The 15,704-nt window shown below is 46.5% G+C and overlaps 1 protein-coding gene across 4 annotated transcripts in view; it reads left to right on the plus strand.

Annotated features, from left to right (window-relative positions):
- The window catches only part of COL18A1 (collagen type XVIII alpha 1 chain), a 170,418-nt gene that overhangs the window by 24,744 nt on the left and 129,970 nt on the right, over positions 1-15,704 (plus strand). For all 4 annotated transcript variants that reach the window (XM_086956227.1, XM_086956226.1, XM_086956228.1 and 1 more), the window contains exon 2: positions 2,751-3,295. In XM_086956227.1, coding sequence (XP_086812353.1) covers positions 2,751-3,295 — 545 coding nt within the window. The remainder of the gene's footprint in view (positions 1-2,750; positions 3,296-15,704) is intronic.

The following is a 15,704-nucleotide window of genomic DNA, read 5'->3' on the forward strand; positions in this document are numbered from 1 at the left end:
CCGTCCCCACTGCCAAACAGCTGGACTTCACTCTTTGCCCTCTCTGGGACGAGATCGAAGCTCACAGGACACAGCACACACACTGGCTTCGCAGATGCAATCGCATCTAAGGGGCGAGCGAGGGGAGGCAATGAGTCCGATGGTGCAGGCCACCTTTCGTGACGTCACTTCCTGTCGTAAATTGATACTTGTATAGCGCACTACTCACCCGCAAGGGTCTCAAGGCGCTTGTACGAATACCGCTGTGGAACCCATCCTGGCTTTCCCTGTGGGGCGTCCAATCCTGGGCACCCCCAAGGTGGAGGCCAGTCATCCTTAGCGTTGTGGGGGCCGTTGTGGAGATTAAGCAAGCTATTGCCCAGAGTTGCAGAGTGGGACTCCATGCTTGGAATAGGCACTGAGGCGAGAATTATCAGGTCCATGGAATTTTGAGCCCAAGCCCGCCGAGGCGGGGAATTGAACCCTGGTCCCGGGCTAGACCTCTGCATCAGGGTCTGCCACTCTAACCATTGAGCCACACTTCTCCACTCCGCTGGAAGTGACGTCGTGACGTCACTTCCGGCAACAGCGTCCTCCCCACTTCTTTTTTTAGGACTTGTGCCCTGGGTAGACACCCTTGGTTTTTGAAGTACAGGTGGGAGTGAACCTCCGAGTGATCAGGTCTTCCATTTTAGGGTACAATAGAAAGTTGAAAGTGTGATGCACTTGTGTGATCCCAGACAAATACTGCTGAGCCCACTTGGAGCTACTGATACAGTCGGTATGGGGTGAGGTATGAGTGGGCCCTGCGTGATCGGGACAGTTCTAGTGGTGAGGGGGCTGCATGAATGAGAGAGAGTTGATTCATTCCAGAGAGAAGTGCTGAACCCTCTCTGAGGTACCAACGCAGGCTAGAGAAGGGTGGGTTGGCATGCTCTATGCCAAGGCACAGCCACCCCAGATGTTCGGAGTCCCGAGCGCGGAGACACTGGGCCCTTCATGGAACATCTGCAGCGGAGAAAGGAAGCAAGCTGGATGCATTCTTTAAAACTCACATTCGTTCCAGGGTTTTGAGATCTGAAAACAAACACAAAACAGTCCTGAGGGACTGTACCAATTCCCTTTAAGGACCTGAGGGACTCCGTGATAACAGGGGGCCTGGCTGGAGAAGAGGGGTGGGCGGAGGGGTCGCCCCGTGGTGGGAGAGGACTTCACAGATGTTTTAGGGGCAGATGGAAGGGCAATTGAGGACAAGGGGAGGAGAAGCCAAGAACAGTCGGCAGAGATGCAAAGGCAGCATGGACCAGGGTAGAAATGTATTTTTTTTAAATAAGGCTTTTTCATGCTGATTAAATGGTAAAGAGTTCCACGAAAGCCAGAATGTACTATAACCATAAATAAATAAAGGGGAGAAAATCGCATCCATGTTGTGGCATGATGAAGGGGGAGTTTGGTGTCACAGAGAACAGCGTTGGGGTGGTGGCACCTGAAAAGGGGCCTATGTTTTACATGTGCTCAGAGCTGCCACTGGGTAAGCTTCTACTGGATTCTGGAGCAGATTTGTGCAGTGAAACTTATTCCTTTTCTGAAGGGCACACCAGCTGAAATGCCCTCACGGAACAAAAGCTGCTTGTATTTGCCCAGTGTGTGATGCAACTGTGCTTTCTTTCTCTAAGGAATTTTTTTCTCTTAATGTCCGACAAGAGGTCAGGAGCCCTCCCTCCAGGTCCCTCTTTCACAGATCAAAGATGTATGCAAATCGTGCAGGACTATTTCTTGAAACGTTTTAGTATTTATTTATCATTGGAAGACCCTCTTTCCTCAATGTCCCCTGACCTATGACCTAATATGAGCGAATTCAATTCTATTCAATTCAAGAACTTTATTCGGCGAGTAAAAACTGCCATAAAAGTACATACAATTAAAAAGCAATTCAAGCAATATAATTCATAAAATGATAAAATCCTATAAGATATCATCACATAACAATCATAGACCCGGACAGAATCGAACACAATAATATGAGTCAACGTTGATCGCTTCCTGCAGGCTCACTTACCCTTCCCAACCTAGTGCTTGCTAGGAGTTACATCTCTTCTCCTCCTACATGGCCACTGACCCTTCCTTGCCAGGTTTGCGCTGGAGGTGGAATCAGTACTTTTTCCTGCATGGCCACTTACCCCTCCCCCACCTAGACTGTGCTACATGTGAATTCTGTGCTCTGCTTGGAGGATCACTGACCCTTCCCTGCCTGATGTAAGGTATGAATGAGATCTGTGCACTCCCTGCGGGGTCACTGGCCCACCCCTGTGCTACGAGCGAGTGTTGTAGTGTGTGCTATGGATGAGGTCACTGGTCTTCCAGCATGATCACTGACACTCGGCTTCCTAATGGTAAGTACTATATGGGCAAGGTCAGGGCTCTTTCCATGCACCAACTAACGTGGACTATAAGTGAGAGCTGTGCGATACCCGTAAGATCACTTATTCTTGGAGAGCAGTGAGTTAAATCTGTACTTTCTCTGCATGGTCATAACCTTTCCCCACCTCATGTGTGCTAGGAGTGAGATTTGTGCTGTTCTGCTGGTTCACCGCCCTCTGCACACCTGAATAAGTGCTATCGGTGAGATCGCTATTGCCTTTTTAAGTTTGCATACTCTTCTTAGTGAAGAGGGACATCCTGGGTGGAGGAGAAAGGCTACTGAGCCTGTGTCGTTACTATTATTGTGCATACCTTACCATAACTCATTTGGGTTTTCTTCTCATTCACAGAGATCTTGAGCCAAGACGTTGGCCTCCTGCAACTCATCGGCGATCCACCACCCGATCAGATCGTCAAAATCTTCGGTCCAGACAACAGCCCTGGTTATGTCTTCGGTCCTGATGCCAACACTGGGCAGGTGGCCCGCTACCACCTGCCGAGCCCCTTCTTCCGGGACTTCTCACTCCTCTTCCATGTCCAACCCACCACCTCGAAGCCGGGTATGCTTTTTGCTGTCACTGATGCCGCCCAGTCCATCATCTACGTGGGCGTGAAACTCTCCGAGGTGAAGGACGGGAAGCAGCAGATCATCTTCTTCTATACAGAGCCTGGCTCGCAGACATCCTACGCAGCTGCCACGTTCACGGTCACATCGCTGGTCAACCAGTGGACACGCTTTGCCATCAAAGTAGAGGATGAGGAAGTGGTCCTCTTCCTGGACTGCGATGAGTTCGAGAGGGTCCGCTTCGAGCGCTCACCGGATGAGATGGAACTGGAGGATGGGTCAGGCCTCTTTGTGGGCCAGGCGGGTGGTGCAGACCCCGACAAATATCAGGTATTCCTTAAGCCGTCTGTACACTAGCTACATGCTCCTACCTCTGCAAATGGTTCATGGTGTCTCAGTACTAAATGCTCTGATTGGCCTATCTGCCTCCACCTCTCTTGGGATAGTGCCTAAAGCTATATTTACCTCCTATTCTTGGTTATAACTTCTGATTGCTCTCACTGCCCATGCCTCTCTTTGGACAGTTTTATGTTTCCCTATCTACTTCAGCCTTCCTTGGCATTTACCTGAATGCTCCATCTGCCTCCGCCACCTTCCACACTGCCCTTGGTGGCTCCATCGCCTGCTGTTTCTCTTCTCATTTCTACTAGTGACTCAACCTGCAATCACCTGCTTTCATACTGTCCTCAGGGGCTCCTTCTGCACCATCTCTCTTCTCTTTTCTTCTGCTGGGTGTTCTTCTTGCCTTCTCCCTTTGTTACCACTTCTAACTCTGTTCGCCTACATTCTCACCTGGTGACGCGATCACACTGCAGCCAACACTGAGATGATGTTGGGTTTATCCAAGAAAAGGAAAAGGAGCTTTAAAACAAAAGATGCATGACAGTTGTGGGATCTACAAGCGGGAAGCCACACATTTTTAGAAATCTCTTATGGACCACCACATATTTATGTAGAAAACGAGGGCATTCAGCTAGTCACCTAAATAGGGATAAACTTCTAGGCAGTATAATTATTATAATTCTTGTGTTTAATTGGTCTGAAATTCGATGATAAGCTATTATCCTCGTAATAGACACCTTTTAAGGTCGAGCCTGGGCAGCGCGTGCGCGACTCTGCGTGCCATGCTGTATTGTAGTATGGACTTGAAGCCGCGCCCACTCTCCCCCCATATTCGTCATTGGCTTGTGTCATTGTCCTTCGTAAATGCTGGCTTCGTTAGGAGGCTTGTTTGTCCCTCCTTATTACTGCCTTGTCTTTATTTGTAACCTCCCATGAGGACTGGCTCTTTTACTTCAGTTGTTGCATGGTACCTCTTATTTTGTCTGTAAGCACTATTTTCCTAAATGCGTTTCTCCCACTGCAGGCACTACATGCTTTCCTGCAACATTCAGCGCATTCAGCGCATCATGCGGGCTCTCACGGGGCGTTTACAAAAAAAGCATTTGTTTGTCAAGTTTACAAACAAATGCTTTTTTTGGTAAAAGCACCCCATACCGCGCTTTCTCTTTAATGGCTGCAATGGACCTTTCTTTAGATTCGGCTCATCTAAAGAAAGGGGCGTGGCCGCTATTAACATGAAAGCGCAGCATGGGTCATTTATAAACAACAACTATTTGCAATGCAATAGGTCTCGCATTTTAGAAATTTTGACCTATTGGTATTGTAAATGACAATGCCTTTTATTATTGCAGGTTTTTAAAGACATAAATAAAAGGCATTGTCATTTACAATGCCAATAGCTCAAACTCTCGCAATTGCGAGACCTATTGCATTGCAAATGCTTGTTCTATTTCCTCTTGCGCATAAATTAAGTCTGGAAGAGTACCTGATAACTAGTCTCTGGCAGGCATGATGCTGATATATAATTACAAACATTGGCAAATCCGATAAATCTCGCCTTTGGGACCTACTGGTTTGGTCAATGCCCTTTGGTGAGGATATGGTGCGAAAGCACATCTGTTTAGGCAGAGGAGCCATCAGCAACTTTATATATATATTATTATGTACTTGGACGTCACTTTTGAGGTGCATCAAACTTGAATTGAAGTTCTTAATTATTACTGATTGTATGAAACTCGTGGCTTTTGGCCGGCATACTTCGAGATGTGTTTTAGAGAGACAGACAGAGCTGGAAGGAATCTTATAGTTTCATTTGGAATTCCCTAATGGAAAAAGAAAGATTGGTCATTGATTTGAATTTTTTAGATTCTATTTAATTTTGTGCTTATTGTAAGCAGAGAATGTGCAAAAAGACAATCGACACGTGTTTAGCCCAAAGTGGTGTGCAGGCTTCGGGCTTTTTCAAGGCATAAGAGTTTGTCCGTTACAGCTTAAGGCACAAGTCACTAGTCAGAAAATAGAAGTCGCAAATATAAGGGCTGATAGCATTTAGACTGTGTGAGGGGTCAAATGTAATCCATTCAAGAAAGCTCGCCCGTTTAAGGAACAACCAAGATGGGATTGAGAGTCTGGACAGGTTAGAGGGTCAGGACGAGTCACTGTTGCTGGCAGGGACATTAGCTCGGAGTATAGGAAGGCAAGCTGAAAAGTCGAAGCTTTTCGGAAGGTCTGAGCAAGTCACTGCGATCGTCAAGACTTTGTTTGGTGTGCACAATCTTGATGAGTAGGATTGATGTGAATGTGCTCTGTCACTTTGCCTGACCAAAGTATCACATACAGGCACTGGGATAGTTTCCAAAGGGGAATTGGAACAGTAACCTCCCCTATCAATAAACATAGATGTCAGGGGCTTCCTCTTGAATTGTGTATATTGTGTGATTATTCTCAAAGATTTCTTTGTTTGTAGAGTTTTTTGACTGAGGGCACCCTTGATATAGATTCCTTCTTGAGCCCCCGTTGTGTTGAGAGCACTTTACATGAGCACCAGTAATGGCTAGAGTGGTCGACTTCGAAGCTGGGAAACTTGGTTCGAGACTCGGCAGGGATGCTCAATATCCTGTGATCCAGGGCAAATCACGTAATCTCCCCATGTCTAACAAAAGAAAACATGGATATGTCTATGCCACCGGTGCCATGTAAAGCGCTCTGATACCTTCGGGTCGAGTTTGGGCTATATAAAACTCATAACAATATATATATATATTCATTTTATTTTTGGGCACAGATGTTTAAGTGATTTGCCCAGAATCACAGGATATTGAGGTGCAGCCAAGACTCGAGCCTGGTATCTTAGTTCTTAAGTCACCATCTATGCCCATAGTGCCTCTTCCACCCACTCCTCCATTCAGGTTGGGCATAATAATGTTTTTTTATCCATGTTGCACAGGACCGTGAAAGTGGAAACAAAAATGAATGATATGGCTCAGCCAGAGCCAACGGCGTGATAGCTCTTTTATTTAGTTTACTTTCAGCCTTGCTGTACAGCAGCTGTGCAACATGGCTAAAAAACGTTTACTAAGCCAATAGTTCTCTCAAAGGCGAAACCTATTGGCTTTGCCAATGCTTGTTGATGACTTCGTGGGTGATTTCTCCCTGCAGTGGTTCGGGCTAGCTGGCACTTTAGTGCTAGGGGATGCCCAGTGATAATTAGCGTCCTTCCAATGTAATTAGGTCTAATTGTGCTTTGAGAGAGCAGATCTTTGCTGTGGTTCATCCAGGCGGAGAGCAGTTTAAACCTTGAAAAGCGCCAGTGGTAATTATCTGGTCCTCAGATTCCCCCACGAACAATTACTGCGGGCCTCTCTAGCCATCACGGACCGAGATCAAAGTGGGCACCCCCAAATCGAGCACCCTCAGGCCTTTCCAGCCACCGAGCCAGAGGTTGAGCGTGGACATTCATTCTTTTGACTATGGGTGCCCTGTGCTAGGGTCAGTGACCAGACCCCTTCAAAGGCTGACCCATACCAGCCTTTGAAGCCCCCCTGGCTAATATCCTGAGAGCCTTTGGTTTTTGTCCAGTGTCATACGCTGACGATACCCAGCTGCTCTTTCCCTTTGACCATCTTACTCCAGAGGTATTACACTCTTTCTCTGAGGGGATGAGAGCAGTTTCCCAGTGGATGTCTTTGAATATGTTGCAGTGCAATGTCTCAAAGACAGAGGTTATGCTTTTCGGTGAGGCTAAGATCTGCTGGGCTCCTGACTGGTGGCCTTTAGATCTAGGCCCAGTCCCCGAGCCTAAGCAGACAGTCAAGAACCTAGGGGTCCGTCTGGAACAAGAACTTAGCTTGAAGCAGCATGTCACCAACATTGTTGGATCTTGTTTCCGGACCATCGGATTGCTGCGTAGAGTCTTTCCATTGCTTCCAGACACCATTAGAAAGACCCTGGTCCAGGCGTTGGTTATCAGTCGCCTTGACTATTGTAATGGTCTCCTGTTGTCCGCTAATGAGGAGGACCTGGATAGGCTACAGGTTGTGCAGAACACCGCAGCCAGGCTGGTTTTAAATGCTCCCCCGAGAACACCTTCAAAACCTCTTCTTGCCAGGCTTCATTGGCTTTCCATCCGTCAGAGAGTTGTTTTTAAGATCTGTTGTACGGTCCACAAAGGACTTCATGGTTTGGGTCCCTCCTATTTGGCAGACAAGTTTGTACCGTACGTTCCTTCTCGTGCTCTACGGTCCAGTGACCAAATGCTTCTCACTATTCCTAGGATCAAGCGGGTGAGGCAAGGGGGTAAGGCCCTGTCGGTGAAGGGACCAAGGATATGGAATGGTCTCCCTCTCCAGCTTAGGCAGCTTGAAAATCATCTGGCCTTCAGAAAAAAGCTGAAGACGTTTTTGTTCCAGGTCTAACCACATAGTTTAGGAACTAGATTGGAGCCTTGGAATTCGATCTCCTGCAGGTTCAGCAGTCAAATAGCGCGGAGATACTCCCTCGGGAGTCTATTCAAGCGCTCTACAAACCCGCAAATAAATAAATAAATAAATGAACACAGCCTGTCCATCTGAAGGCGATGGGCGATTGAAAATGACACTTCTGGCCGCCAGGTTCCCAATTACTTAATGGGACCCTCAATTTCAAGTCATTTGCAAGAAACCGGAGATAAGGGAATGGCAAAGGGTTAGGAGAGCTGGCAAGATGGATGAAAATGCTGCTTGTTCCCTGTCAGGCCAGGCTTGTTCAGCCGCCATGTAAGCCCAGAGCCTGAGGACTCACAGAGTCCAGCACTGACCCTGTGACCTCCGCCTGGATGTGTGCAGAAGACCTCACGTGCGCTAAGACTTGACAACATCCGTTTCCCAGGTCCTACACTAAGGAGGAAGCGGAAACTGAATCATGGCATACTTAGGAAGAGGGAACAGTCCTCTGCAGGGGGTGCATGGATCCTCTACAGCAGCCCACCCTCCCAGATGGCCTTCAATCTCAAATCTTAGTGGCACCCTGGATCTGCTCAGCTATTATTTCTTCTGTCATGCCAATGAATCTACTTTTTTAGGGTACAATAACCTTGATGAGAGAGGAAAACATTCCTGCAGACAGGAAATCAGTCTGAGGAAATTAAACAAGTTGATGTTGCTGTTTAGCTGATCACCACGATATGACAGCGGTAGCCCATGACTTGCTGTGTGAATCACCATAAATGCATATGGTTTGACATATTACCTCTGCTCGATGAACCTTCCTTATTCCTTTCAAGAATAACTTGCCTCTGCCTGATGATTCCTCTGTTGAAAAGCCTTGGAGGGGAATTCTGTCTATCCCCGAAGCACCTGTCTTCACCCCCAGTTGCAGTTCACAGCTCTCTGCTGCCTCCTCCCCCGCTGACCAGTCACTGACAGGCAGCGAACACTGTGATGAAAGCATTCATCTGCTACCGCACGTGAGGCTACACACGAGAGCTTGATGAGAAGGACTCAGTCAGTGGCCACAGAGGCTGTCGGGCTCTAGCGGGTGTAACTCAAAGAGTGCAGACCTGTCAGATGACGTGGACAAGCAAACACCTACTCATGGGCACGCGGTCTTATGACCCAGATCTAACAATGAGCACATCACTACCGGTGTCCTCGCGAGCCAGCTGGGGAGCACACATGGAGAATTGATGGGTGACACTTCCGTGATCACTGCCTAGGAGGATGCTTGCTAGGATGGTGAAAACAATGGACTGAGAGTCTTCCCGAAAAAAAAAAAAAAATAAGGTAAAATCTATCCGTAGACCACACAGCGACAGTGTATTAGCTAAATAATAGAAAAGGGGGACAAAGTCCGGTACTTGATAGCAGAGAAGATATGGCATTAAAGAGAGACGTGCACCTAGGCGCTGGATATGGCACTCAAGAAAATATTGATTCATCCGGTAACAGGGGTTTCTGGCTAAATGGCAACTACATGCTTTGTGGTGAAGCCACGCTTGGAAAAAGAGGCCAGAAGCCAGAAAACACATGCTGGAACCGGTGTGGAAACACAGATGACTGCAGTTATTCCTCATTCCTAATTGGCAAACTCATAATACTGGTGTGATATCACATTGTAAAATCTCATGGTGTCAGGATTTCCAGGGTGAGGTATTACGGCATAGGCAGCTCTACAACACTTGTAATGGGCGCCTTATGGCACTACATACGCTTGATGAATACTCTCAGCAGAGATTAAAATGGAATTCGCAAATGCAAGATAAAGTCAGATATTTTACACAGCTTTCCTGGGGTGTAAGAGTTTCACAAATATACTTACTTGTAAACAAGGAAAATAAAAAAAGGCCCTGGTAACACATGCAGGTAGTTTTCAAATAGAAGGGAGGGTGATCAATCGATCAGCGGGGCATGTTTTACCACTCAGGCAAGTGGAAGGTCCGGTGTCAGCCAATGCCCCCAGGAGGTCAATGAAAACAAAGTGGGTAGCTGAGCCGTTCCTAAATGAAGAATTATGTGTATTTGGCGTGTCCACGGGTGTACATGTGGCACCCTAGGGCATCCATTGTGGTGGATGTATTTGCCTCACACACCCAGGTGGGTGTCATGCTTCATCATTGGCGGTTGCTCCTCGTCGGGGAGGCGGTGCAATCCCCGACGGGCTCACCTCACTTGGTACCACCTAGTTAGGTACTTTGATACTAGATGAGAATGGACGGGCAATTGGTCAACATGTTTCTCGCTTAAGGAATCTGTCCGCGATTCATCAGGACCATTAAGGTGTAGAAAAGTTAAAATGTACAATACATCAACAGCATGCTAGTGTCATGTGTGCAATGTAAAGAGAAGAAGGTCTAAATACCTCTGAAGTCAAATCCTATGCCTAAGGGTCGAGGATTATATGCTCCATGAGTGTTCAGCGGTAAGAGAACAACAGGAGAGCACTTTTAGATGTTGCTCTGGTAGCCTGCGTCCACGCTGCGTGACCTACTCATTACCGCCGAGCTAGCATGCTGTTGATGTATTGTACATTTTAACTTTTCTACACCTTAATGGTCCTGATGAATCGCGGACAGATTCCTTAAACGAGAAACATGTTGACCAATTCCCCGTCCATTCTCATCTAGTATCACAGTACCTAACTAGGTGGTACCAAGTGAGTTGGACTCGCGTTTTTAACCGTAGCAGGAGACCTCCTGAATAAAGTAATACTTTTTGGTACTCCCTACTACATTTTATCCCCTTTTGCTGACTATTTGCTCCAACCCTCCACACACCCGCACTTCACCAAAAGGCTGTTGGATAAAAAGATCTCCGATAAAGAGCCCCTCTTTGAGGTGAGCCCGTCGGGGATTGCACCGCCTCCCCGACGAGGAGCAACCGCCAATGATGAAGCATGACACCCACCTGGGTGTGTGAGGCAAATACATCCAACACAATGGATGCCCTAGGGTGCCACATGTACACCCGTGGACACGCCAAATACACATAATTCTTCATTTAGGAACGGCTCAGCTACCCACTTTGTTTTCAACACATGCAGGTACCCAGCACATGGGTCATAAGACTACCATCTATGAATCTACTTAGCTGATGTTTTTGCCCCCGGAGCCTCCTTTGCCGCATGTGCCCATAAAGTGCAGGCACTCCATACGACACTGATACAAATAATGCAACATTGGCTTCAGCCAGGCAGGCACGGTTCCCCCATTTGTTGAGCCGGTCACAGAAACCACATCTGAGATTGTGTAGAGCAGAGTCAAATATTCAGACCCCATGGCTTTGAATTTAGCATCAAAGGTCTTAAAGTCATTAAATATATATATTGTAATCTGAAACGTATATGTAAGGAGATTCCTAAAAAGGCCAGGAGTGGCAATGCTCATTAGACCTGTACCATGAGTCCTGCAACAATCAATGGATGGGTACCCTTGTTAATCACTGGTGTGTCCAGGTCACCTGTACTGCTGCTTTCCAACTGGATTCAAGTCACTGTGCTTCGACACTCCACTCAATGAGGTTACTCAAGCTGAGCAGTTAAGACTTACTTTATCGCGTGACAATGGGGTATTAATTCAGATTTACTATAATAAATATCACACACTAAACTCAAAGTCTAGTTAGATCTTTTGCTTGGGAAAAGAAAATGTTCTTATTTACAGGCAGCTAAAACAGATTACTTTAAAATAAAGATCAGTGCAATAAAACAGAAGGCCCTAGTGCATCCTGGGCCTAAGTGAAGTGTCCACGCATTATTTTAGCACTTAAGTAGCCAATGACTTTCTTTCATAAAAGATAGGTCAATTGTATTCTTTGGGTCTTTTTCAGAGGACTTGGCAGATCTCAGTCCACTTTTGATGTCCATTATTTCGCATCTCTTTGTTTACAGACTCACCAGTCAATTGGGAAATGTGCCAGACAGAAGAATACAAATGAGCAAGTTTGCTACCATCCATCTGGCCCTGGCTCTAGTTCAGTTCAGCCCTGTATGTAAGAAAGGTAGCCTTACAGGATACCCTGGAAAAAATATTTCAAACATACCCAGAGCCCACACAAACCCTCCTTCCTCACAAAGCATGAACCGGACTCCTAGAATAGTTGATGGAATGGGGGCTGTTGGACCTGGGAAGGTGCAAAAAGCCTCAGAGGGTAATTAAGGGTTTGATAATCAGCCATACTTCTAGTCGCCCTCCGTACCTTATTTAGAGGTTAAGAAAACACCAATTTTCTGATTGGACAGGCTTAGCTGACTGTATTGTCAGAAACGCTTGACTCATCCGTAGGTCAATCCATTGACGGGTCACAGGGACAGGTGTCCTACCCTATTTAGGAAAAAGAAAAAGAAAAAAATACAGGAGTAGACCCGTTAACCCAGGTGAGACCGGGTGAATTTTGTAACAATGCAACAATGTCTCAACTGGAAATAATTTAATAAGGGCAGTTAAATTAGTAGTACACATCATAAGGACCGGGGAGAAGAAAAAAGGAAGACCACAACGGGAAGGGTAAAGTCAACCAAATATTATTGTAGGTTGTTATAACAGCACTACATTACAATTAAATGTATGATGACCATAATGCACAAGTGAGCACTGGGTGTGCTGGTGACAAGTGATAGCGCAGTGACACAGCAGTGAGAAGATAACAAACAGCGTGAACGGCGAAAAAGTGGAAACAAGTAACAAATGTGGTCAATAATACAGTACAATTATATACAGTCTGTGTTTTTAGATTTGGGGTAAATAAATTTGCCACAACAGTGCCAAGGTTCTGTGCTGGGTAGTCGACAGCGTTTCAACCTGATTGATTTCAGGTCATCATCAGGACAATGGTCACTTAGTTTCAACAATAGTGCTGAAGAATGCAAGAAACAAAGTATGTAGGGCGGCCAAGAGTCCAACAGAAGATGAAAATTCAAGGTAGTCACCAGATCAACGAGAGAATGAATCGGGATTGGCCAAGCGTGAATCAAGTACGGTCACCTGGAGATCTGGCGTGGGGAGCGAGAGGGCTGAAAAGTAGGTCCTGGCGGGATCCGTGAGGTCCCCGAGATCAGGGCATGGTATGGTCACTCTGATTGAACGTTGTCCAATTCGCTGAAATTCCGGAATGGAGCCGGCACCGTGAAGGGTGTCTGTGCTCAACCTAAGAGTCGGGATGATTCCGGCGAGGCAGGACGCAATTCTCTGGTTCGGGATGGGGCAGGGATGAATGAAACACCCTATTTAGGGCTTGGCCTCCAGCACTGGTTTTTCCTGCATGGACTGTCCTGATACGCAGGGATAAAACTCCTTGCCCAGCTTGGACATTTTTCTTTTGCTTTTCAGAATTACAACCCCCTTTGGCGTCTTATTTCTGATAAACAAAAGAGATTGCCAAGTGGGTCCCTTTGAAAGTTGATTCTATAAATGTAATGTGAGTTTAGTATTTCGAAAAATGGAGGAAACCGCTTCTTTTCACATGGTTGTTAATGCCAGAAAAAAAGCCAGTGGAAACGTCTCACATTTTAATGTGTAAAAATCACGTGGAGAAGCCGTCTAAGCAGGTTATTCCTCATTAAAACCTAGACTTGGTATCATGTCACAATTACATGTTGTAGGGACACAATTAACAACATCTTGGTTACTGCAAGGTGCAAAAGAGGCTAAAGCCGGACATCTTAAGGATTTTGGAGGCCCGGGTCTGATTGTATTTTGGGGGCCCCTGTTCAGAACAGTTTTTAATTTATGATCCAGTTTCAGCTCTTTCATGCGCTCTTTGGCCAGGTCAGTTCAAAAAATTGTTACATCCAATATTCAGGGATAGTGACTTGTGTTTTTAATATTGTAACACAACAGCAGCTCACAAATATTACTGCAAATAATCTCCTAGACATCCTCTCACTTCTCATAAATGTATGAAACATTAACACAACATTTCTCTGCAAAATGTCTGTAATAGACGTTTCCATATCACTCACATTAATACATATATTAAAGAGAAACAGTATTTAAAACAATCTGTTGAAGAATTATTCGAGGCCACCAGGGCAAGCCTTTGCAGAACAGAGCTGGCTCTATCGGGGCCCCCTGGAAGGCTGGGGCCCCGGGCCGGAGCCCACCTTGCCTGTGCCTAAAACCGCCTCTGGGCTAGAGAATTTGCAGTGTGGGCTTTTACAACTTCACCGCCTCAGATTTGGAGTTACAGCAGTGAGGTGCAAGAAGGCGCTGTGATCGTGTCGCGAAGCCCACTGCCCAGCGTCTGTGTGAATGGAGGGTGTGTGGAGGGCGGATATGGAAGGGGGTAGGTTACCCCGGGCTTTCTCCCTGAGGGATGCAGAGCTGCACGTTTCTCAGGGGTAGTTTCCACCCTCCACCCTCTTCCCCACCTCCCCCTGATTACACTTGCATTTCACAGCGCCTTGGATTTCATGTCTCGCCACAGCCCCTTTCTCATGGTAAACCGCAGCTGCGCGGAATTCCTCAGTGGGCGTTAAATGATAAAACTCCACTGTGACCCTCTAGGAATCTCACGAATAACGGAATAACTCAGCTGTCTGCCTGGGCCCTCGTGGGCACAGGCAAACGGACAGACAGACGGCTTGTTCCATCGAGGGATGGCTTCCACCTGCCGGCAAACAAAGCCAGGAAGTTATTCTCTAAAGTACAGTATCTGGGCCCAGTTAGTGCCTGCGTTGCTTATCACCACGATCTTCAGACCAATGGCACGTCATATCATGTAAATGAGAGGGAGGCTCCTGCTTCACACCTACCAATAAAACACATTAGAGGAGATGGATTGGCAAGCTCCGGCCCATTCAACACGGGCCAGCTACAAGTCCCCGTAACGTTAGATAACCCACCGTGGCCCTCAAGTATGTTGGTGCATTCATGGCAGAAATATGCGGCTGCTGCATTACCACACATCTCTGAGTGTATTTATCACGTACGAAGGACTAGTAGGAGAAACCTGCACATAAACACAGAAAAACGTGCGGTAATGTTGTAGCCACAGGTTATTTACTCATTTTATGCATTTGAATTCTGAAACCAGGTGTAACACTACTCGGTGGCATTATCACCCAGCCTGCTATTTAAAAGCAAAATGGGGGCCTCGAGATTATGTGCACTGCATATTTTGTGTCTCCTTTTGTTTGCTCTCATCCTCTTCGAGCATTCCCCCTCATCACTACACCAATACTGGGGCAAACCCACCAGCAACGGGACAGAGTTGACTGTCGTTTGTAAAGAGGCAGCACCATTTATGAAGTAATTCACAAAGGCAAAGTATTCTGAAAATATGTTCTTCTTTTTATTGATCTTTTTGTTTTAGGGGTGCACAGGACAGACAACGCATTTCGCTCCACACCTTCGGAGCTTCGTCAGGGCGAAGTCAAATGAGATTACACAGACAGTAGTATACTGGTCCAGGCCAAACAGGCAATATAAGGCTCAGTCAGAATCCAAATAGACATACAGTGAACAAAGTCAAGAAAGTCACACGAAAATATGTGCAGGAACTGAGCGCAATAAGGATCGATTAGCGTTGAATAAGGTTCCAAGGCAATTAGAATGTATTGAAGCAACATAAATATGGGGTTCTTGAAGCGAATATTGTAGAGACGAGGTCTGTCTTGAACCAACTTGGCAGACCTTAATAAGCTGCCAAATCCACTCGTTCTCAGGGCGAGTGTCTTACGCAATGAGTCCCCCGTATCAACCGTTGACCGTCGTTTGTCATTTATCCTTTGTCCAGCTGAAATATTCCTCACTCAGTCCAGACAGCAGAGCTATCTCTCCTCTGGCACAGCACAACTACTCCTCACTGATTATAGCAAGCTGAAAACAACTAAGTCGCCCCTTAGTATAGACTGATCGATCCCTCGCTTTTCTGGCTGTTATCTCCCACAGTGCAGACAGTAATGCCATCGCTCACCTGTGTCAGAC

Source organism: Lissotriton vulgaris, chromosome 2_1, assembly GCF_964263255.1.
Source record: "Lissotriton vulgaris chromosome 2_1, aLisVul1.2, whole genome shotgun sequence".
NCBI lineage: Eukaryota > Metazoa > Chordata > Amphibia > Caudata > Salamandridae > Lissotriton > Lissotriton vulgaris.